The sequence below is a fragment of the Seriola dumerili genome, unplaced genomic scaffold (genome assembly GCF_002260705.1).
Source record: "Seriola dumerili isolate Sdu_G_001 unplaced genomic scaffold, Sdu_1.0 BDQW01000122.1, whole genome shotgun sequence".
In the NCBI taxonomy this organism is placed as follows: Eukaryota; Metazoa; Chordata; class Actinopteri; order Carangiformes; family Carangidae; genus Seriola; species Seriola dumerili.
The window spans coordinates 1,171,205-1,193,859 of NW_019174377.1; the positions used below are offsets into that span (position 1 = coordinate 1,171,205).

At 42.0% G+C, this 22,655-nt stretch overlaps 1 protein-coding gene across 1 annotated transcript in view; it reads left to right on the plus strand.

Moving 5' to 3' along the window:
* clpb (ClpB homolog, mitochondrial AAA ATPase chaperonin) overlaps positions 1–17,869 on the plus strand; it is a 32,919-nt gene extending 15,050 nt beyond the window's left edge. The window contains exons 6-16 of the mRNA XM_022748528.1: positions 2,023–2,120; positions 4,617–4,731; positions 9,393–9,470; positions 11,802–11,857; positions 12,204–12,248; positions 12,724–12,885; positions 13,028–13,184; positions 13,578–13,651; positions 13,798–13,917; positions 15,179–15,283; positions 16,196–17,869. Of these exons, the coding sequence (XP_022604249.1) occupies positions 2,023–2,120; positions 4,617–4,731; positions 9,393–9,470; positions 11,802–11,857; positions 12,204–12,248; positions 12,724–12,885; positions 13,028–13,184; positions 13,578–13,651; positions 13,798–13,917; positions 15,179–15,283; positions 16,196–16,393 (1,208 nt within the window). The 3' untranslated portion in view covers positions 16,394–17,869. The remainder of the gene's footprint in view (positions 1–2,022; positions 2,121–4,616; positions 4,732–9,392; positions 9,471–11,801; positions 11,858–12,203; positions 12,249–12,723; positions 12,886–13,027; positions 13,185–13,577; positions 13,652–13,797; positions 13,918–15,178; positions 15,284–16,195) is intronic.
* Positions 17,870–22,655: the final 4,786 nt, after the last annotated feature.

Below are 22,655 nucleotides of genomic sequence, written 5' to 3' on the forward strand. Positions count from 1 at the left end.
GTGTGTGTGTGTGTGTGTGTGTGTGTGTGTGTGTGTGAGAGAGAGAGTGTTTGTGTGTGTGTGTGTGTGTGAGAGAGACAGTGTTTGTTTGCGAGTGTCGTTAGTGTTGATCCTGTTATAAAGTGCTATGGCCCAGAGGGTTGGCCTGATATTAAAGCCCTAAATGATGCTATTTATTATGTCCAGTGTGTGTGTGAGTGTGTGGGTACTTTATTGCTTTCCTCCCTCATGTTTTTGGTGGGCTGGGGGGGGGGGCGGTTAGTGGTGTATTGTTGTTGGGATCGATAGCTTTGTGAGCAGGTCACAAAATTTAGGGGTTTATCAATAATCACCACAGTGATTATTAGTCTCTGTGGTCAATGCACAGAGCAAAAGGAGCAACCGGCACCTGTATTGATTACATACAGTTTTATCTGTAGCTGTGTGTAGCTTACTCACAAAAACTTCAGAGGGACGTGCTGGCTCTTAATGCACAATTCAACAGTTTGTACACGTAGTATAGATGTTGCTAATTTACTTTAATGCACCTTTTTCAAGTTTGGTAAAAATATCTACGCCTATCAGGTGAAAGGGAACAGTTGATAGACATGGAAGAGAGTATTGTCATTGATTCATTTTAATCTTCTTGTAACTAAGAGATTTCTGTGGATTTTCCTGTCAACTTACAATTAAAGTGACACATTTGGTGTCGCTCCCGTGCGTTTGCACTGTTGCATTTCCTAAGTGTCAGTAATGTCTTAAATTGCATTAAGGCCTCAGACTAAATGGCCAAAGATTGTTGCACAGTGATTCGTCACAAAACTCTTTTGAACCTCCAGTGGCGGCAGTAAGGTCTGAGTAAATTCAGAAATATCTGTGAGTAACAGAAGTGTTGCAGTGAGTGCATCGCTGGGATGAAGCTCTAAAACAGTTTATGAATTCAGAACATAATGCTCAAGCTTTTGTTTCTTGTATTTCAAATAGAATAGGAGTGGGTATTATTTGAAAATGCTGAAACAATATTTTTTTCCATATCATACCTTAAGGAATAAAAAACCTGTTCCATTTATTTTAATTTAACCTCTCAAATGTTAAATGTGGTTCAACTGTGTTTATGATTTATATCAGACACTGTTGCATCACATAATAAGTATTGAGTATAAATCTAATGGTGCATTCAGTACCAACTTTTACACTTACAAATATTTTAAGATGACACATGTTTGTGCCTTAAAGGCTTTTTGAGCTTTTTCCTTCCTGTTCACATTTGTTATGGTGCTGGACTCCAAACACCGAATTTGTTCACTGAGTGTGACTTCTTTTTTTTTAACTTTTAGCTGATGTGATGGAAACATCCACTTGTTCATGTGGAGGCATGAGTGCGTTGGTGACTCTGGGTGGAGAATGGTGGCACAGGTCAGGGCAGAAGGCACTGCTAACCATCCTCACTGACAAGCCCACCACTGTCCAGTGCCCTGGCACACTTCACACGTGCTGTGACATTATGTTTCTTCTACATATATACCCCAGCCTTTTTAAAGATAGTCCGTTTAACAAAATCTTTCCTCCATTTGACCCCTCCTGCTGTGTGGAAGTGTGTGTGCTTTTGCGCCTCAGTGGCCCCCAACCTGCAACAACCTGCAGCGTGTATAAATTGTATAATAGTCCAGGGTGTTGGTGTGCGGGTGTAGGGGTCAGAGTTTGTGTTATTGGCACGCGTTGCAGATATGAAACCCCCTACAGGGTCATTGCATGGCCCTCCTGCTTCACTGCAGTTAGCCTCAGTGACCCCTGAACCCATGTGACCTCTCACCCCTAACCTCACCCGCTTGATCGACGTTTTGACCCTCCTGCTGAGGGAGTTTGTGCATGTTCTTGCAATTCTCAAAACAAAAACGACAAAGAATTTTTTCGAAGAAAAGAAAAAAAAAAAAGAAAAAGATGTTGACGTATTATGAGTTTCAGCTATTTTCCATTGCTTCAAACGATTACAGCTTTATGTATTTTTTTAATCTTTATTTGTTTGCGTTCACTTGCATACAGGTGCCAACCCCCTGCAGACCAATGGTTTGGGACACACAGCACGGGCCTATGCTAAGGAGGGAGAAGTGAGCACAGCACTGCAGGAGTGGGAGGGCAAGGTATGACACACTCATCACATTCACACAGACATCAACACTAACTTTGTTTTGCTTCCACACAAACTCTGCAGATTGTCCCAGCAATTAAAACCGCATTAGTTTCCATGCGTACAAATATGTTGACCGTGTAGTTGTTTCCTGCTCTAAATGACTCAGCACAGTTCACTCAGCAGACATCTGTGTCATTTATTTGCCCTCATGCACACAGACACACACTCATCAGGAGGTCTGTCAGTCTGGGGACTGAGTGACAGGTGCTATTGAGTATTACAGATGTGAAAGCTGGTAGAGGTTAACTGGGGTTAAAAATCTGCTGAAGAACAAAGCTGGGTTATAGATCAGTATGATATAAAGAACATAAGACTCGATAGAATCTGGAGTTTTTGCTATAATATTGTGACATACAGTAGCTTAAATGTTGTTTTTCTCTGCTCTTAAAGGCTCCGTTAGCGTGAAAATTTCATCATGCACACTATAATGATAATAAATCTATGGACTTATTAATATGCACAGACAAGTGATAAATTCTCCAAAAAAATCCAAGTTGAATGTTTTTTTAATTCATGTTTGAAAGTACAAAAAATAATCTCATTATTATGCATTTATTATTGATATCGATGTGTTGTGCATTATTATGCATTACCATAATGCGTATATATGTAACATGTATATGTTTACCATTGTAGCCCTTGAAAATACACATCAGTTTGGTCAGATAAACTGAACGTCTTCTTCAAATGCACAAAATCATTGTCTGAACGGGCATGAGAACATAACTCAGCACTATTTTTACATCTAAGGACGGTAACACCTTCACAAAAGCTTTGATATTACAGTCTATGAAGTGTGAAATACTTTCCTGGATGGTTCTGATAAAAATGTGTTGAAATTGGGAAAGTTTGGGTGAGGGCGGTCGTAAGATTTTATTGGTTTTGACTGAACAAACCTGCAGAAACAGCTGACTGAGAGGAGTTACTCCTCATTGCTCAGCTCTTGGTATTTCACAGGTGTGTAGTAGTAGAAGTGGGGTCTGCTGTTTTGTTAAATAAAACTTGAGTTATCCGTAGTTATCTAGCAGCTTGACAGCAGGCTGGAGCTAAGCAAGATGGAGAGAGAGAATAAACAGCCAGCCTCCACTGCAGGGTGAAAACCTGGAGTCTGAGGAGACAAATAGGAGAGGATGAATGAGTCATGGGGTGGCTGCAACAAAGAAAGAGGGAGAGAAACTCAGGGGGAAGGAGGTGAGAGAGAAAGGGGAAAGAAAAGAGAGGTGGAAAGAGATCAAATCAGCAGAAGAGAGGAAATGGGTCTCAGAGAGAGGAAGGCAGAGGATGTGTTAAAGAGGACGAAGACAGGAAGCAGATAGCAGCTGGGAAATGGAAAGGAAATTTCAAAACTGATAGGGAGTGAAGGGAGAAATAAAGAGATTTTTAGAGGAAGAAAGATTCAAGTTTCATCCCACAGTTTCAAAAAATGTGATGCCTGATATGACAAAATAACCTGGCTTTGCTTACAAAATAATGTCTATCATTCAACAGTGAGTCCACGCAACAAAAATCTGCCTTTGTAAACTGTAAAAACAGCTACACTTTGCAAAATACCTGATGAAAGTCACTTATCTGAGACAATTAATTCTCATAACATCTGTCTGAATACAGGTATGCAAAGATCTCATTTCCTGTTTGACAGCATTTAGCAATAACAGCATTTACTGCTGGGATAAAGAGTCAAGTAAGTGTTATTTACAAACCCCAAAATTTCTAATGTGCCTTTAAAGTCTGCACAACATGCAGAAATAACATTAACAGGGAAAAAGAATGAGGGAGTCACAATCCCACAGATGAGAGCTTTGCACAATTGGCTCCTCAGTAACAACATATCATCAGTATGGTGAAACTGAACTGACTCAAAACTGGGACTGCACAATTAATTGAAATATAATCCTCCAAATCACAATATGGCCAAGTGCAATATCCAAATCGCAGGAGCTGCAATTGTTTTGTTGATAAAGGTAAAATGTGTCACAACATTGTTGCGCATTGTTGGCACCACAAGCGCTGCAAAGATGCCGTGGCCTACAAATCATATTCTCCAGATGTAAGGGAACATGCTTGTTTAGTACGAGCCCCAACAAAAATTACATCATCATTTTCTTTTTCTTTTTTTTTTTTCAGTGAAAATGAAATGCAAAAATGATCATTCCAACTGAAAACATGACATGTTGTGACTAATCGCAATATGATTTTTTTTTTTTTGCACGTCGTGCAGCCCTACTCAATACTATTCTAAGAGCGTGCTCTTTCTCTGCCTCAGTGCCCCATAGTGGGGAAGAGTTGTGAAGGTGGAAAGTGTGGTAAAGAGGAAAAGGTGATGATAAAGAGATAAAGGAATAAGAAGAGACACACCTGCAGACTCTTTGTTCAGACTGTTCTTGATTCATTGACTGTCTCATCTATTTTCTGTATATTGGTCTTTTTTTTTTTTACCTTTATCTAGTTCCAGGAGGCGCAGGCTCGGCGGGAGGCAGAGGAGAGGAGGAGGTTCCCCCTGGAGAGGAGGCTGAAGGAGCACATCATCGGACAGGAGGGGGCCATCAATACCGTAGCCTCAGGTAAACACATACGCACAGGTAAACAGGTAGACACACACAAGAGACATACAGTATGTGCAGCTAAACAACCACTCACCACATACAGTATATAATAAGTGTGTACAGTAGTCTTGTCCTCCTCCTCTTTGTAACCGCACTGCCTCTCTTTTCCTTTATTCTTATTGCCCCTCTCTTTTTTCAGCATGTTTCTGTTTTGCACTGCCCTCCTCTTCCTCTCTTCTGCTCTCCTCCCTTCCCTCCAGCGGTAGGCGGGTTCAGACAGACCGGCGGAGGCTGTAATTGGTTAATTGTGATGAATGAGCTGTCTGTCAGGCATACACAGGTGCTGTGTGCATATGTGTGTGTTTGTGTGTGACAGCTGAAGAGGCCAGGCTTGGAGCCGCCAGTTAACACGATTACAGAGAGAGGAGACATACTACAGACCCCCCCACACACTCCTCCCCTCCTCCTCTTTTCTCTCCCTCTTTCTGCCTTGCCCCCTCTGTCTCTTCTCCCTTTTCACTCCTCTGTTTCTCCTTCCATCTCTATCTCTTTACCCCCTCGATCTCCATCACACCCACTCTTTCTCCTTCACCTTTCTGTCCTTTCCTATCGTACTTTGTGGCCTTCACACACCTCCTGGATCTTTCCATCATCGTTCCTCCACGCTGTGCCCTCCATCTCCTTCCCAGAGTCAAGGATGGACAGCAGAAAGGCAAAGTGATGGAGACAGGAAGAGAAAAACAGATAAGACAGGGGGAAAACAAACAAAAGCGATAGAAGACAAAAAAAGAGACAAGAACACTGATGGGAGGAGATAGCAGAGAAGTGGCTGAGAACCAGAAAGCTGGGAGCATTGACAGAAAGACAAAGAGAGCGAGTGTAATGCATGGAGAAGAGGAGGGAGGATGAGTTAGAGCACAATAACACAGCAGACAGTAAAGAGCTGATATTACACCAGGCATCCATGGAGGCCATGTATTGATCCGCGTGTGTGTGTGTGTGTGTGTGTTTTGAGTAGAATTAGATGTCTGTGTAGTGTATGTACTGTAGTGATGTTGTGTGTGTGTGTGTGTGTGTGTGTGTGTGTGTGTGTGTGTGTGTGTCAGTGAAGAAAGAGGATGTGTGTTATTTTTATGATCTTGGACATTTTCTATTTAGATTTGTGTAAATAATCAACACACTCCCAAAGCTAGAAGCAGATATTATAATCTGTAATGTGTATTTGTAATGTGCAAATACTGCAGTGTTTATAACCAACAGGAGAACAACTTGGATTTTTTTTTGCTGAAGACCTTTGTAAAATGCTTAATCAAAAAAAAATACACATAACTACAAATGTAAACATAAAAACCACAGAGTTCTCCATAAACCAAAACACATTGATGCATATTGGAGCAGCAGTTACAAGTGCCACTGTACAGAAGGGAAGAAGTGGAGTCCAAGAAGGAAGAGAGAATCATGGGACCTGTAGTCTTTGGCAGGGTGATGAATGATTGTTGTTATCATGGCAAATTGTCCTGAAAGCCATAGAAGACATCGCCACGGTGATAAAGGAACAGCTTATTGATCCTTCAGAAGTATTACAGTGAATATATCACACACACACACACACACACACACACACACACACACACACACACACACACACACACACACACACACACACACACGAGAGGGAGTGAGAGAGCGTGTGGGATGCCTAAAGAGGCAGACAGAGGATCCATCTGCAAAGATGCTCACAAAAACACCCCCGTGTAAGGTACAGTTGTACTCGTGTTGTGTGCTGCTCTGTCAGTTTTTTACTATTTTTTTTTTTTCCCCCAAAGGTGAGCCAAGCAGGAATCAGCCACACTCTGGCAGTCGGAGAGAGGAAGCAGATATTTAGAGATGAGGAGATGGACCAGTAAAGAGAGGAAGAGATATAGTGTAGATAAGGAGACCGCAAATGAGAAAACGATGTAGAGATAAAGAGAGAAAGAGTGCTATATAGGACCAGACCAGCCATATACAACAACATATTTATATTACAATAGTTTTGGTTCTTACAATGGTAAAGTGTGTCATTATTATTTTCAGTATGGATTAATGTGTGACTTGTTTTTGTTATTAATCCCTTTATCCCTGTAAAATGCCTGTAACAGGGATGTCCTGGTGGTTGAGCGATTAAGATATACACTATGTGACTGAGACGTTTCCGGTTCGATTCCAGCCAGAAACGTCAGTCTCATGTCATCTCCTCTTCTCTCTTCCTATGTGTATGCCATAACATAACACTTCACACTGATATAAATCTGAGAAAAAAAGCAAATCTTCACATTAGAGAAGCAGAATAGCAAATATTTGACTTTTTTCCTTGATAAATTAAAAGATGATTGTATTCAAGTTTTATCTCTCCACTCATTGATTAATCAACTAATTGTTAGTTGTTTGTATATCACAGCAAAAAAACAAACAGGGATAGATGAACTGATTGTTGTTAGTAAAATTCTGCAACAGCTGGCCTGCTGCAAAACACATACACACACACAAGGTACAAACACACTAACTGGGCACACACACACACACAGACACACACACACACTCACAAACACAGGAAGGAGGTTAGATTGATCCAGGTTTAGCTCTCAGGGCTAAGAGTTATTGAAGAGAATCATCCCTCTGTAATCATGTTAGAGCCAACCAGACCTGCCCATTGCACACTGCTCTGTGTGTGTGTGTGTGTGTGGTGTGTGTGTGTGTGTGTGTGTGTGTGTGTGTGTGTGTGTGTGTGTGTGTCAGTGTTTGTGTCAGTGTTTGTGTGTCAGTGTTTGTGTCAGTGTTTGTGCGTCCGTGCCAGCATGTGTAAGAAACAGAGAGAGAGAGAGAGACCGAGCTTTCATTTGTTTTGTGTCCCCTTCCTTTCCTTGTTGTTGTCAGGGTCCTCTGAGAAATGTCAATGTGCCCTTCTGTCAAAGTCGCTCTCAATCAGCTAAAACACACAGAAGGTTACGCTGTCATTCACACAGTCATTGATAAAGCAGACGGAGCTTTGGAGCCCCTCTTGTCACTATTCATCTCTGTGGCCATCTCTGACACACTCGTTTGTTTCTCTGCCTCGTTCTCTGTCTCCTTATCTCCATCACTCCTCTCGCTTTCCCCTCTACATCCTTGCTTCTCTTTCCTCCCCTTATCTTTGTTCCTCCCTCTCTACCATGTCATCTCTCCATCTCTCTCCCTCCCTCATTCTGCCTCTCCTCCTCTCCTCCTCTCCTCCTGCCGAGCTTCTTCTCCTTATGTTTATCAGCTATTAGTAGCTTGTTTAACACTCAGATCTCATGTGTGTCGGTTAGTGATTTAGCTCCACTGCATGACACACAGCTTCTTAGCCACGGCAGCTTACAGTGAGTGAGCTGGAAGAGGCTCACCGTCTTGGCAGAAGATGCTTTGACAGGACTCATAGCTGTTGTTTGACGCACAGAATTAAATCTGTAAGTTTTGGTTCCTCCGTCTTCTCCTTAGCAGCTTGGCCACAGCGTTCTCCTGCCACTTATCTGGCTGCACGCGATAACCTGCCAAGAAATTGACACCTCTGAGACAGATTGTTTAAGCTTGTTAGCTTGAATCGTGCTGCTAACTGTAAGATATTTATGCTACAACCTTGTGGGCCCTTATGAACTTTTGGCTTGATGTGTAAAGGCAATGAAAAATACATGGCATGAAAACTAGTCAAGAAATGAATTGGGTCGAATGGGTCAAGGCTTTAACAAGGTTGTGTTCTCACATGTCAGATTCAAATGGAAGGAATTTCAAGATGTAAAAGCCCTAAAGAACCTGACCTGTGTTTCTAACTGCTTAAATATACAGTTCAGATGTAAAATTGTCAAGTAGAAGCCACAGACAGACCTAGTGTAGAGAGGAGGGCCAGGTTTAGGTTGCATGAATGTAATATTTTGTGGCTCCATCAGGCTAGGAAAAAAACCCACAAAGACACATACAGCCAGCAGATTCAAACCCAGGACCATTTTGCTCAAGGCTGCAGTGCTGACCACTCAGCTGCTGTTCCACTGACTTGATCCTGTTGGCAAAACTCTGTTCATCTATGCTTCTGGTTTTGGCCTCAGTCTCTCAACAGGTTCAGATTTGGATGAGTTTTGTGCTGGTGTCTGCTTCTTCGTTGTGTGGCCGAAACCACGGCCAAATACACTCTTTACTCTCCTGCGATCCACCTCATCATCTTGTCTTTGTGTATATGTGTGTGAGTGTGGTTGCTGGGGTGATGGCAGGGTTGGGTAGGCACTCCTCTATAAGCAAGCGTGTGTGTCTGTGTGTGTGTGTGTGAGGCTGCGATCCATGCTAAACTGATTTCGCCATGGCCGCGCCAGGGAGGCTAACACAATTACTGCTGGCTAATGGCCCCACTGACTGTGGGGGGGGGGGGGGGGGGGGCTTTCTGGAGGTCTCTCATCTCGCTCTCTTGCTCTGTTTTCTCTCTTCTTCCTCCTTTTTTTTTCCACCAAATGTCTCTGACCTTTTTCTCATCCCTGCTCTCTCTCTCTTTTATCATAGTTTCTGGGATACCCGCCGCCCTCGGGTCAACTTGGTTCAGTTGGGTGAAACTTAGATTACTTAGTGGAAAAGCAAAGTCAACAAATGCAAATGACTGAAATAATAGCCTGCCTTTCTTTTCTCTCTCTCTTTAGCCATCAGGAGGAAGGAGAATGGTTGGTACGATGAAGAGCATCCTCTCGTATTCCTCTTCCTCGGTTCATCAGGAATTGGTAAATCACTCTCTCATCGTCCACACCCTACACTTCCTCTCTGTTTTGATCCCATGAAGCGATGGGGGAAGAAAAAAAAAACCTCTTCAGTTTCCTAAAAGTAGCTGCCAAAATAAACACCACTTGAGTAAGTCAGGTTTTTGAAGTCCACTGAATGCATAAACAAACAAATTAAATGACAAAGAATACACAAGGCTACAAAAGCACATCTCACATTGTAGATTCGAAAACTACACAGTATACAGTGAATGAGTTTGTCCTCAAGGTGTCATCATTTATGGTGTGAAAGTAAAATAATAATAATTTAAACCATCATTTTGACTGTTTCTCAGCCTATTGCTTCATTCAAAGATAAAAGGAAGAGCTGTATTTGATTAAATCAAGACAAATAACTCTTATAAGAAGCTTTGTTGAAAACAGTGCCTGCTTAATGGACCTACTGTGTTATTCTCACAACTGACAGCTTAACAGGTTGGCTAGCATTAATGTGTACAAGCTAGCTGGCTAAGATAGCAAACTTATTGCTAATGTTAGTCATGAGTTTATACCCACACTACAGATCGACCCCTTTGGTGCACACTGATATATCTCAACAGCTATTGGATGAATTGCCATGAAATAGGGTTAAGCCAATGTACAGACATTCATGGTCCCCAGAGGATGACAACCACTGACTTTGATGAGCCCCTGACTCTTCCTCTAGTGCCACCATTAGGCCAAATCTTTGGGGGATTTTTTTTTTTTGTGTGTGTGTATTTAATGTGTTAATTTGTATTTATTCAATGGCTGCTTGCAGTTTCCACATATCATCAACAGTTGTTATGAACAGTTACTCTAGATGTATTGGATGTCGCAACTTCACAGCTTGGAAGTGTCACAAAAATTCAGTCCTCTCCACAAAGTCTCAGTTGTCTCAGTCTCAGTTTCTCAATTATTTTCCTTCAGGGGTAAGAAAGTTTATCAATCAGTCAAGGTGCCACTGGGAAAACAGATTCACCAGAACAGGTCCACACCCATTTCAATCACTGGCAACATTTAAGATGTAGAAACAGGCTAATTGTGTTTAGTAATAAAGCAGAAGTGGTACTAATGTCCCTATTATCATGTAGGAAGACACAGATAACATCTTCTTTGGTATTAACAGTGATGTCACTTCATGTCAAGTCAAACCAAACAGATTTCTACAAGCTGATCCTTGTGGATAATAGTTCAGACATGGGATGTGTTTGTATCATCTGGAAGATTAATATCAGACCCAGTTAAGGCATTTTAATTGATCAGTGTTGGCTTAATAAAACACCCATTTCCAATCCTTTGTTGATTGCAGCCCATTGAACTCTGTGTACACCAGCTGTCAGAAACAGCTGATTGCACTTTGAAACACTGGAACCTCTTCCTAACATACAGTACTGAACAGCAACACTAACTAAACAACAGCCAGGATTTTGATTTAATATCTTCTTGGGATGGTGAGGATGAATTGACAGTCTAAATCCTGTCTGGCCTTTCTGCTACTACAGATCCACACTGACACTCTATATCTATGGATATTATACAAAACACTATGCAAAACATTTTAAGAAACCAGCAAAGGAAATCTGTGATACAGGGTGTGTTTTTAATCAGCTTTTTAGATTAAATCTGTATCATCAGATATTCACTATTAAAGGACAAAGGTTTACTGGGATGTCTGTAGTTTACAGAAAAGGTTAAATGTTCACAAGCAGCAGCAAGAAGAGTGATAGAGTGATGGCAATAGGGAGACAGAGGAATATTATGGGCCAGATAGATGGCTAAAAAAGAGGGAGATGGTAAAATGACAGGCCAGAGAGATAGATGAAGGAGAGACGGTGTTCATATTCTCTGTTGCCTTCAGCGACAAACAGTGGCCATGAGACATCAATATTAAACACAGCAACAAGACACAAGCACAGACACACACATGCACACACAATCATCATACCCATATGCATACCAGACATAGGACATCAATATCATATATGAGCATTTATATGCAGAATATTTTAGCGACAAACATAATGTGTGCTGTTCTGGAGAGCTGGAGATGATTGAAAGCTTTGTAGGGGGAGGCACTGGGATTTAGGCCAGCACTTAGAGAAAGAGAGAGATCGTCTTTCTGTCTGAAATGAGTAAGACTTCCTGAAATCTCTGCATACTGATGGACTCCAAAAAGGCAGGGACTGTTTTTTGGGGTTTTTCTATTATTTTTTTTTTTTGGTTATTTTTTCATGAAAAACAAAATAATTAAATGGGAGCGGGGGTTACTGAATAATTTAATCATGTCTCTATTTTGTCTGTGTGGTGTCACAGGAAAGACAGAGTTGGCCAAACAGGTGGCCCGCTACATGCACAAGGACATTAAAAAGGTATGTGATGTAGCATCGCACATGTACACATACACACACACACGTACACGTACACGTACACGTACACACACACACACACACACACACACACACACACACACACACAGACAGACACAGGTGTTTTACCATTCAATCAATGGGTGGGAAGCAGGTCTTCTCATAGATATAAAACACATATAAGACATTTAATTTAGTCGGTCCTCCCGCCTTGAAGAAATGACAGAGAATTCAATTTGTGTTGGTTCCCATGGTAACTGTACAGTCAACAGAGGGCAACAAAAAAATACACACTGATACAGCACACACAGCAGTGTGATGAGAGGGTTAATCCATCGTGTGATTGCAGGGTTTCATCCGTATGGACATGTCGGAGTTCCAGGAAAAACATGAGGTGAGATACTTTCTTTCTGTTACAGATATAATACTGTGAAGTTGTTAGGCAGCCAAAGTGTTTGAATCACACACAATTTGTTGAATATTTTGCTCTAACAGAGGTTCATTCATTTCAGACCAGAGCATATCTGTTATTGTTGCATCACTGCTGCAGATTCATGGCAGTGACGCATTGGGTTAATTCTGTTTATGTTCTCATAATGGATGCATAAACCAAAGTTAATGTTGTTTTTGCCCTATTTTTTTGTAAAGCTTTGGTGATGAATACATTCAATCTGAATGAAGAGTTACATTATGTTGTGGCATTCAAGAACCCCATCTGATCCATTTCACCTCAGGATTCAGATTCAGTGTTCACTTTTAGTGTATTCCTGCGTAGTTTGCAGCAACAGAAATCATAGCTGAAGTGTATTCCTGTAAAATATGTGCTACATTGTTGAACTTATTTTGACCCATTGTGCTCCCTCTCCCAGGTGGCAAAGTTCATCGGCTCTCCGCCGGGGTACGTGGGACATGAGGAAGGAGGTCAGCTGACCAAGCTGTTGAGGGCATGTCCCAACGCTGTTGTCCTGTTTGATGAAGTAGACAAGGCCCATCCTGATGTACTCACTATCATGCTGCAGCTCTTTGATGAGGTGTGTGTACAAACACAAGGAGGCAGATATAGATAATAATACCTTTGTGTTCCATTCATCCCGTTTTTGTTTTGATGAAACAAGATGCAAATGTAACTTTAATGACGCAATCTCTCTCTCATACCTGCTGTTCCTCTGTCAGGGTCGTCTCACAGACGGTAAGGGGAAGACCATCGAATGTAAAGATGCCCTCTTCATCATGACGTCCAATGTTGCAAGCGATGAAATTGCCCAGCATGCACTGCAGCTCCGCCAGGAAGCTGAGGTGGTGAGCCGCAGAAAACTGGCTGACAACCTCGGTGAGAGAGAAACACAAATACAGACTTAAAAATTAAAGCACAAATATAATGATGTACAACCTTAGTCTTTATTCTCTGAGACATCACACTGACTTGCATTTGGTACATATATCATAATATACAGCTGCAGCAAAATTCATTTACTAGTTCCCACATTGGGAACCCATTCAAATCTGTTCTGACACATTTTCATCTGTTGCTATAGTTAAAATGGGCCTGATGATTGGATGTGTATGAAGTATTTTTAAATATTTTTGTTTGTCTAAATTTGTAGTCAGCATTACAAATTGGCACTACGCTGTAAAGACATATGTAGCCATCACATAAGCAAAGGTCAGGTGAATAAAATCAGAAGTGAAATGAATGTTAATACAGTGCTTTTTTTTCCCTCAGAGGACGTACAGAAAAGTGATGACATCAAAATCTCCCGACAGTTTAAAGAATCTGTGATTCGACCAATCCTGAAGGTATTACAATTACATAAACACAAATAAAACCATATTGTGGTGTAATTACAGACATATGTTTTTTCTTTTTTCTTTTCCACACAATTTGACTGTAGTTGGCCTGAGAGGCTTTATTTGTCATTGTTAATTGTTTTGTTCCTGCCCAGGCTCATTTCCGGAGGGACGAGTTTCTGGGTCGGATCAATGAAATAGTTTACTTCTTGCCATTCTGTCACTCAGAGCTGCTACAGCTGGTCAGCAAAGAGCTCAACTTCTGGGCCAAGAAAGTATGTACCACAGTGTGCAGGAAAATTACATGACATCACAACATGCACCTTATGACTGAGAAAAGTGAGAAATAAATTATGTGTTTTCTGATGTTAAGTGTTTAATGGGAAAGTAGAAAGTCTTAATTGTTCGCACTACCACTACTCTTTTGCAACATTTTATCATGAAACAAGCCCCTAACCTCGCTTTATGTACAGATCTAAACACTGTATCCACATTACTATTTTATACCCTTTGATAGTAGAGACTGACAAATTATAGCCAACACTACAACAGGTCTACAAAGTGGAGGAGAGCTTAAGCCTCCGTGTGTGTGTGTGTGTGTGTGTGTGTGTGTGTGTGTGTGTGTGTGTGTGTGTGTGTGTGTGTGTGTTGTGTGTGTGTGTTGTGTGTGTGTTGTAGTCTGAGAGAGGGAAAGGAGGCCTGTTTTCTCAGCATTTATAACGTGGGTGTCCTCCAGCGGGACACACCCTCTTCGTCCAGCAGCCGCTGAGCTGTGCAGGAACACACCCAGATCAATATTATGTGCCACTGCTACTCACTATAATGTGATTACAGTGTTTAACATGTGGAGCCTTCATCAATATTTAATTATTAATATTACAGCTGGTGTCTTGACAGTATACATGGGCCCTGCAGGCGACTGATAGGGACCTGACTCATGACTCTCGCTGAGTCCACTGAGTCTTTTGAATGCTGCTGTATGTGGTGTGTGTATATGTGTGCTCATGGCTGTTGTCTTTAATTTTTTAAGTGTGCATGTCTTGTAATAACTTGCCTCTGTCTGTATGTGGCAGCGGTGCTTACAGCAGAGATCTCGTTATTATAGAATCCTCTCGAGCCATTTGTTTGTCACTCACTTATATTAAATAAATTAAATGTTTATTGTTCTCATTATTGCCTTACAACAGTATTTATAATGTTGGAATATTAGTGTTTATGTCTCTCGAGTAAAACATGGCATCTCATTTATTGAATGGAGCGTTAACATCCGTAGCTAAATGAGCAGCTCTGATCACTACTATTGACTAGTGTTTGATTAAAACGCATTAAGGGCCTGTTGATTAGCGCTGGCAGACATGTTGCTTGACAGTATCTCCTCTCTGCTGCTACATTTATCTCTTTCGCTCCATCTCATTACTCTTTATCTTTCTCCGCCACCATCCTCTCTTTCTGATTTGACTGTTTATGATACTCGTGTCATCCGGGTTTCTCACCCTCATCCCTTTTTCTTCTCTTTCTCTCCCTTTTTTTCATTAGGCTAAGCAGCGGCATGACATCACTCTTCAGTGGGATCGCCCGGTGCTGGACCTTTTGGCGGGAGGGTATAACATGCATTATGGAGCGCGCTCCATCAAACACGAGGTATGCACATACTGTAACAGACTGCTGCACCAGGGTGTCTGAAAATACTTTCAAGGTTTGACTTTATATCATCTGTTCTCAAGGCCTTTAAAGATATTTTCTTGTTTTCATTGTTTCATCTTCTATTTTTAACAGCTTTTAGGCAGCTGTTTCATTGAGGAATCTTTGACAAAGCACCTACATACAGGCTTGAAACAGCTGGAAACAGCTTTGAAAATGTTCATGAAGACGATTAAAACTGTTAAGTTTACTGTTTAATGAAATGTCTGCCTTCATTTTAACTTCAAAATAAAGGATAATAAGATGATACAATTAAAGTGCGTTTGTTTAACACCTGTATGATCATGAGTGTGATTACACTACATTACCTTATCCCTAGATCCCACCAATAACGTTGATGAGGAAAATATATAACTGATAGTAGTGATGGCCAAACTAAATAAAAAGACATTTGTTTAGTGTAAGAAAATCATGCGCCTATTGGACATTCTTGTGCAGAAAAAAATCAGTGTGATATCTTGTGTGTTGCTTTTTCACTCATAGAGAAGTACATATTTGGTCTGTGATACATAATTGATCATGGAACAGCCTCAAATCAGCAGAGAACAATGTCCAGTATCAGTTCATATCTTGCTTCAGGGGCCAGGCAGCAAATCTCAACAACAGCAGGTGTAAAAAGCAATAATAGTTCATTTATTTACAACTGAAATAGAAATTAACACAAATAACAAATTATTCAGAGTGCAGGTACTAGGAAAGCTATGGCAACTAATCTGAGACTATAGGTTCAACAACTTAGACATCACAGGAGAATATAATATAATAATATTGAATATAATTTTAATACAATTTTATTAAACACTTATGAAACCAAACTCTGCCTTACCTCTTACCTCGTCACTGATCCCTCAGGTTGAGCGGCGGGTTGTCAACCAGTTAGCTGCAGCGTACGAGCAGGAGCTGCTGCCAAAAGGCTGCACCCTGCGTCTGTCTGTCCAATCAGAAGGCCAGGAGGAGCGGAGCTCACTCAGTCTGCGCCTTGAGGTGGTAGGAGAGGACAGCTCGCCAAGAACGCTGGATATTCGTCCACCACTCAGCCCTGAACACTAATGAAGAAAAGACAACACAACACAAGAACACAAAGGATCTATACAGATATGTATGCACACATGCACACACAGTATCATCGTCTTCATCATCATCATCATTCATTGTCAGGAGGATGGATGGTCCCTGATGGATGTTACCAATAAAAGTACCTCTGATAAACACATCACTGCCTCTCTGTTTCAGTACACACATGCAGTAATTTCATGCCAACGTGTCCACAACATGCAGTACAATACCTGCCAACAATACTGTTACCATTTAACAGCTTATCTTACAACAGAGCTTCATAGCAGTTGGAGCTGATATTAAGAACTGTGCAGAGACTCATTAGATATAAAAATGACGCACAGACTAGCGTAAGTAGCTGTGTTGCAGGTCATTGTAGCAGCACAGGTTTCAGTGTCCCTGTGCATTTTCACAAACACTACAGAACATCTTGTTAGCCGCAACGTCCGTCAACATGTTGACACTCTGACCAACGAGTATGAAGCAGTCATTACTACATTATAACAACAGTACTCAGAAATTATTACTACATTCTTGCATGAGTACTCAGTACTCCACCACACCCATCTCTAAACTCAGCCAACTACACAGACATAAACACCTGCCAAAGTACTCAATAACACTGTCATGGCTGGTAATCAAACATGTCATTAGTGGATTGAAGCCATTGTGCTGACTGAAATATGAGCTTTGCTGCATTATGTTGGTAGAAGCCAACTGTTGAACCACTCAACTGTTACATAGTGAAAAGTTTATGTCCACCTCATTGAATAAAATAATATATCATATTTATTAAAGCTTTTATGTGTAAGTTAAGTTAATGGCAGTGGACAGTGGTATATCTGATCTGATGTTAATGCTGATTAATGCATGGATGCAGAGATGAAGAATGGAGAATGGGTACTGATCAGAACATTTTAACTAGTAGTAAAACTACTGCTATACCAACTGATTTAATTCAAAGATGACAAAGCCAACTTCTCAATTTGCTGTGAAGGAAAAGAAAGCATGAATGACCAAAGATAGTTTGCCTCAGATTGTTGCCTGTGTCTTCACTTTAATGCACATTACAGTTGTGGAGAAACCCTCACCAGCAGAGCTACACTGATAAATATATGTAGAAACAACCTGCTCATTCATTTCATTTTAGTAATGAACGTGTTAGTGGAGAAATCCCCAGCAAAAATGTGCAGCAGTCAGTTTGAATTATGGATAATATAACTGTCTGGTGAATCGTTTCTGTTGATGCATGTTAATGTAAAGAAGTCTCATCTGTCACGACAGCGTGCTCTGGTGCTGTACAGTGTGTCTGTGTGACATTAAGAGAAATTTAGAGTCATAAAGAATTAGTAATCAAAGTGTTGTATCATAAATGTTCGAACAGCGTGTTTACAAGGCGCCTAATGTAATCGAGCAACATTTCTCATTCTTGTATCCCAACCTCCGCCATGTAAATAAAATCATCACAACAAAAAGGGAATTCCTGTTTTTTGTGTTCTGTTTGTCTTGAACTGACACTCTTGATGGATGGATTGTGTGGTGTGTGCGTGTGTGTGTGTGTGGTGTGCTGTGTGTGTTGTGTGTGTGTGTGTGTGTGTGTGTGTGGTGTGTGTGTGTGTGTGTGTGTGTGTGTGTGGTGTGTGTGTGTGTGTGTGTGTGTGTGTGTTGTGTGTGTTGTGTGTGTGACGTGTGTGAAGCAGAGAGTGTGTGTGTGAGAGAGAGAGTGTGTGAGTGTGTGTGTGTGTGAGAGTGTGTGTGAGAGTGTGTGTGAGAGTGTGTGAGTGTGTGTGTGAGAGTGTGTGAGTGTGTGTGACAGAGAGAGACCAGTGCCTGGGTGGGAATTCTGCAACAATAACGCTTGTCCACCTTGTGAAACAACATGACAGAGGAATTTGCTTGGAATCCTGCTCTGTGTGGGGGTCTGTGTCGGATACAGGGAGCACATGCAGCGTGGTAAATGCCACAGAAATGTAGAAAGCATGTCACACTCACACAACATGCAGGAATGTCTTCCCTATAGGAAGGAATTAGCATGCAGGAAAAAGACGCATTCACTCTTACTGTGCTCCGCCTGGACCTCCCAACAACACAAACACTCCGTTTCATTCTCTGTCAGGAGGAAGGTTCTCTGCAGTGTTTATAAATCATTCCCTGCGGCAGTATTTTTATAACACTGCAGTAATCTTCGGGCTGAAACAATCAGTCAATTAATTGATTAGTTGGCAAACAAAAAAATTGACAAATATTTTGATAATTGTAAATTTTCAAGAAATAAGTGTCAAATATAGCTGCCACCTACTCATGACTCTGAGTAGGTGGCAGCTACGCTTACTCTGCGGTTGTATATATTGTAGTTTGCATTGTAAACAAATCATCAAGTCGGCAAGTGTCATCTGCATGTTGTGAAGCTGATGGGGGCTAAACTCGCCCACAGAGAAAGTAGCAGCAACGTGGGACTCTTGAAGTGGCTGCATCTGGACAGTAGATCAGGTTTTGCTTGATACCTCAAGGCTTTTCCCATCTCTATAACCCTCAAACACATCTACACTTTATGGTTTTAGGAAGTCAAGCTGGCGCGCGTGTGTGCGTGCGTGTGCATGTGTGTGTATCCATTTACCCTCCCCGAGGAGGAAGACAAGAATAAGAGGAGGAGGAGAAAGAGAAGAGGCTCTTAGTCTGTCCGTCAGGCTATTTCTGACTGCTGCCATTTCTCTGATTAGATTATGGAGAAACAGAAACCTGGCCCTCCATCGTCCTAACCTCCCTCTCCCTCTATCTCGCTACATTTTGCTCACTCACTCACTCACCCACCCCATCCTCCCTCTCTCTCCTCCACCTTTTTCTCTCAGCCCTTCCTCCTTCTTCCTCTTCTGTCTGTCTGTCTGTCCGTCCATCTGCCTCCATCCCTCTCTGCCCTGATGGCTCTCTCCCACCTTCTGCTGATGATACAAGTGGAAACAAGAGAGCAAGGAAAACAGAGAAGTGGGCAAGAGTGTATAAGGTCAAACATGAGAGGAAGGGGCACATGGAAGAACAGAAAAAAAAGACTGAATACACACACACATTTGACTAGTATAAAAACATCTGTATTAAAGTAAAGACCAGTATTTTTTACAATAGTCTTACCATGGATTTCTTCTCTTGAAGGTAATTGGAGCTGTCTTGTGGACCCAAACCAAGACCCAAGCTGCAGCAGTTGTGCATGTAGACAAATGAGAAATTTTTCATTTAGAAAATATATTTTCCTCATTTCTGTTAGAATATATGCCTGTTCCAAACCATCAAGTTGCCATGAAGCTCAATAAATACAGCAGACACTGCAGTTTGATTGTACTGTACATACCCCAGACCCAGACACCAACCAGTACTCCTGTCCTCAGCTGAAGCTACCTCGCAAGACTCTCTGTTTCATTTGAATTATGGTAAATAAATAAAACCTACTTTGCTTTTTTAGGAATATGCACTACACTAGCACAATACCAACTAAAAGGATTTGCAACACAAGGCCACAAGATGAAGTTATAATGCACATCCTGCATGCCCTGTTGCACTTTAGAGGTGCAAATTCTGCAAACAAACTGTAATTAACCAAATTACAAAAAAAAAAAAAACGATCAGGGGCGCTCTGGTGGCAGTTTGGTCTTCCTCCACACATTCTCATCTCTATACTGTCTGCTATCCTGAAAAACCATAACATGCATAGAAAATAATTTTTGAAATGACCAAAACCATTTGACATGCAGCTCTCCTGGGGGTCTGGGCTGAAGTTGCATACACTGACAGAGCTGAGTTATGTGTGGGATCAGGCTCAGGCTCTACTGGTACTGAATACTAATCTCTGTTGTAGACGTTTGGGTGTGTTTGATTTCAGTGCAGTTGCAGTGCAGTGGTGGGCAGCCCAGGCGGCAGCAGCTTGGAGAGGTGCAGCAGCCAGGTGGAGGTGGTGAATGATGAACGACTACTAGAGGCTCTCCCATTATCATATCTGTCCCTGCTCTTAACGGGGGATTTTCATCCGTGTCCCTCTGCACTACTCTCACCGCCCCCCCCCCCCCCCCCCCCTCCCTCCCTCATTGTGCTCCCCCAGGAAAGCGATCGATTTCACCTCCATTACCTCAGTCCACTCAGCTCAGTGTAAAGATGCTCCTCATTCATGCAGCTGTACAGCAGCACAGTTATCACAGCCTACACTCAGCTTTTATTTTGGGTTTATGTGTTTGTTAAAATGAGACTCTTGACCCTTTGTGTTAACGCCTGGAGTTATGGTGTCTTTGTTGTGGTTCGGATGATGGGGGACGGGGGTGGGAGTGGGGGGGGGGGTTGGACCGGCGGACGGCCACACCGGATGCAGTCCGGTTACCGCAAGGCAATCACGTGACAGTCCCCTGGGAGAATTAGCATAAAAGACGAATAAAGGACCCCACCAAAAACACACCAGTCTGTCCTCCTTTCTTTTAAAGAAAAGGAACAAATCCATTCCGCCTAATTCGAACCTTGCTCAGGGACAGCTCGCGTGGCAGATTGCAGCCTAATTAGTTTAGAGGGAATTTAATTCAATTAACTTTCCACAGCTCCGCGCGCCCCGCCGCTGGGCTGCTTTCAGAGCGCGGGGCCAGAGCTCCAGATCTAATTAGCGTGTTTGGAGAAGCTCTCCTGCGCGCGGCCATCCCTCGCTGCTCCAGCTGTGGTGTGTGTGCGCGCGCGTGTGCGTGTGTGTGTATTTGTGTGTGTACACTGTGGTCTCCCGGGACCTGGTTTTTATCCTAAAAAGCTTCTTTTTTAAGTAACATGCCGTTATCCATTAGGATAATACAGGTCTGGTGCCGCAGTGGAGAGATGTATACGCAGCATGTGAATACCCGCAGCTGCTCTGCGTCATGTTCTGGCTGATGAGTGCGTGTTGAACTGATGTTAGAGTGGACTTCAATTAGTTTGAGTGTAATTTGATGGGTTAAAATGAATGACCACATTTTCAGGAAAAACTTCAGCCTGATGAGCCTCTGTGCTGCACTTGTTATTTTGTCTCCTTTGACTCTTACATTATTTAGTTTGGTTACATTTTTTAAAATGATTTATGGATTTCTCGACAACTCTCTCTACTGGGTTTTTATAGGTCCCAGGGGTGATAATATTTTGGGGAACTGTGCACATGTTCAACATTTTGCCTCAATTTTTGATGGTGATGGGACTTTATAAAGCACAAAAGCACACAAAATTATATCAGGTCTTTTCCCTCAATATTCTGATGGTTTTGGGGATGTTCATCTTTGTGCAGGTTTTTTTCTGTGCTACTACAACAGGCCCAAATACAACTCTTAAGTATTATAAAAAGCTTTAGCCTGAATTACAGCCACGAAAAGGAAACTTAAGTACTTAAAATATATTGTTCCAGTTGAGTATTTTCCTCCTGCGGAGTTGAACATCAGACTCAGTCAGGATCCAGTCTGATTTTGATCATGTGTATCATCACTACCTGACTGAAGTCACACATGCAGTACAACACACCGGGTGCTGTTGCTCCTCTCACTAACCCGGTTAAATGCGCGCCGTCGTCTCGAGCCGGAGCGTCACGGCACATTCCGGTAATTGGGGATTGAAATGCGGGGACAGACGCACCGACGGGACCCCCCGGCCCAGAGCCCACCACCCCCTCCCCCCTGCACCGTCTCTCATCCATCACCGGGCAAATCAAATGCACACCGCCAGCCTCTGCTGCTGCAAAGACGCGGGCCGATGTTAACGGCAGGATCTTTGATTTCTGATTTTATTTTATGTGCAATCGAATCCACCTCCGAGGGAAGAGCTTCTTAAGAGGGGCGATGACACGACACATTTCAGTGACACTGCAGGTAGAGAGCTGTATGTGATCACACTCTGACCTACAGTCAGCAGAGTTGAGGATGAAGTTGTGGCAAATGAAAAAGAAGAATGGGTCCTAATAGTACGATTAAATTATAAGGACAGTAGTCTTTACAAATGTCAAAACAGGGACTGACTGTGATTAATATTAACTATTGATGGGATATATATTACATCTAACGACCACGGTAAATTATGGTCTGATGCTAAAACCGGAAATGTTATAACGATGCAGGGAAGACCTAATGAGATCTGTGTGTGTGTGTGTGTGTGTGTGTGTGTGTGTGTGTGTGTGTGTGTGTGTGTGTGTGTGTGTGTGTCAGTAAGACAGAGAGGGAGAGATAATTCAATCAGCCACTGCGCATTTTACGCACAAATAAAATACGCAAAAATGGCA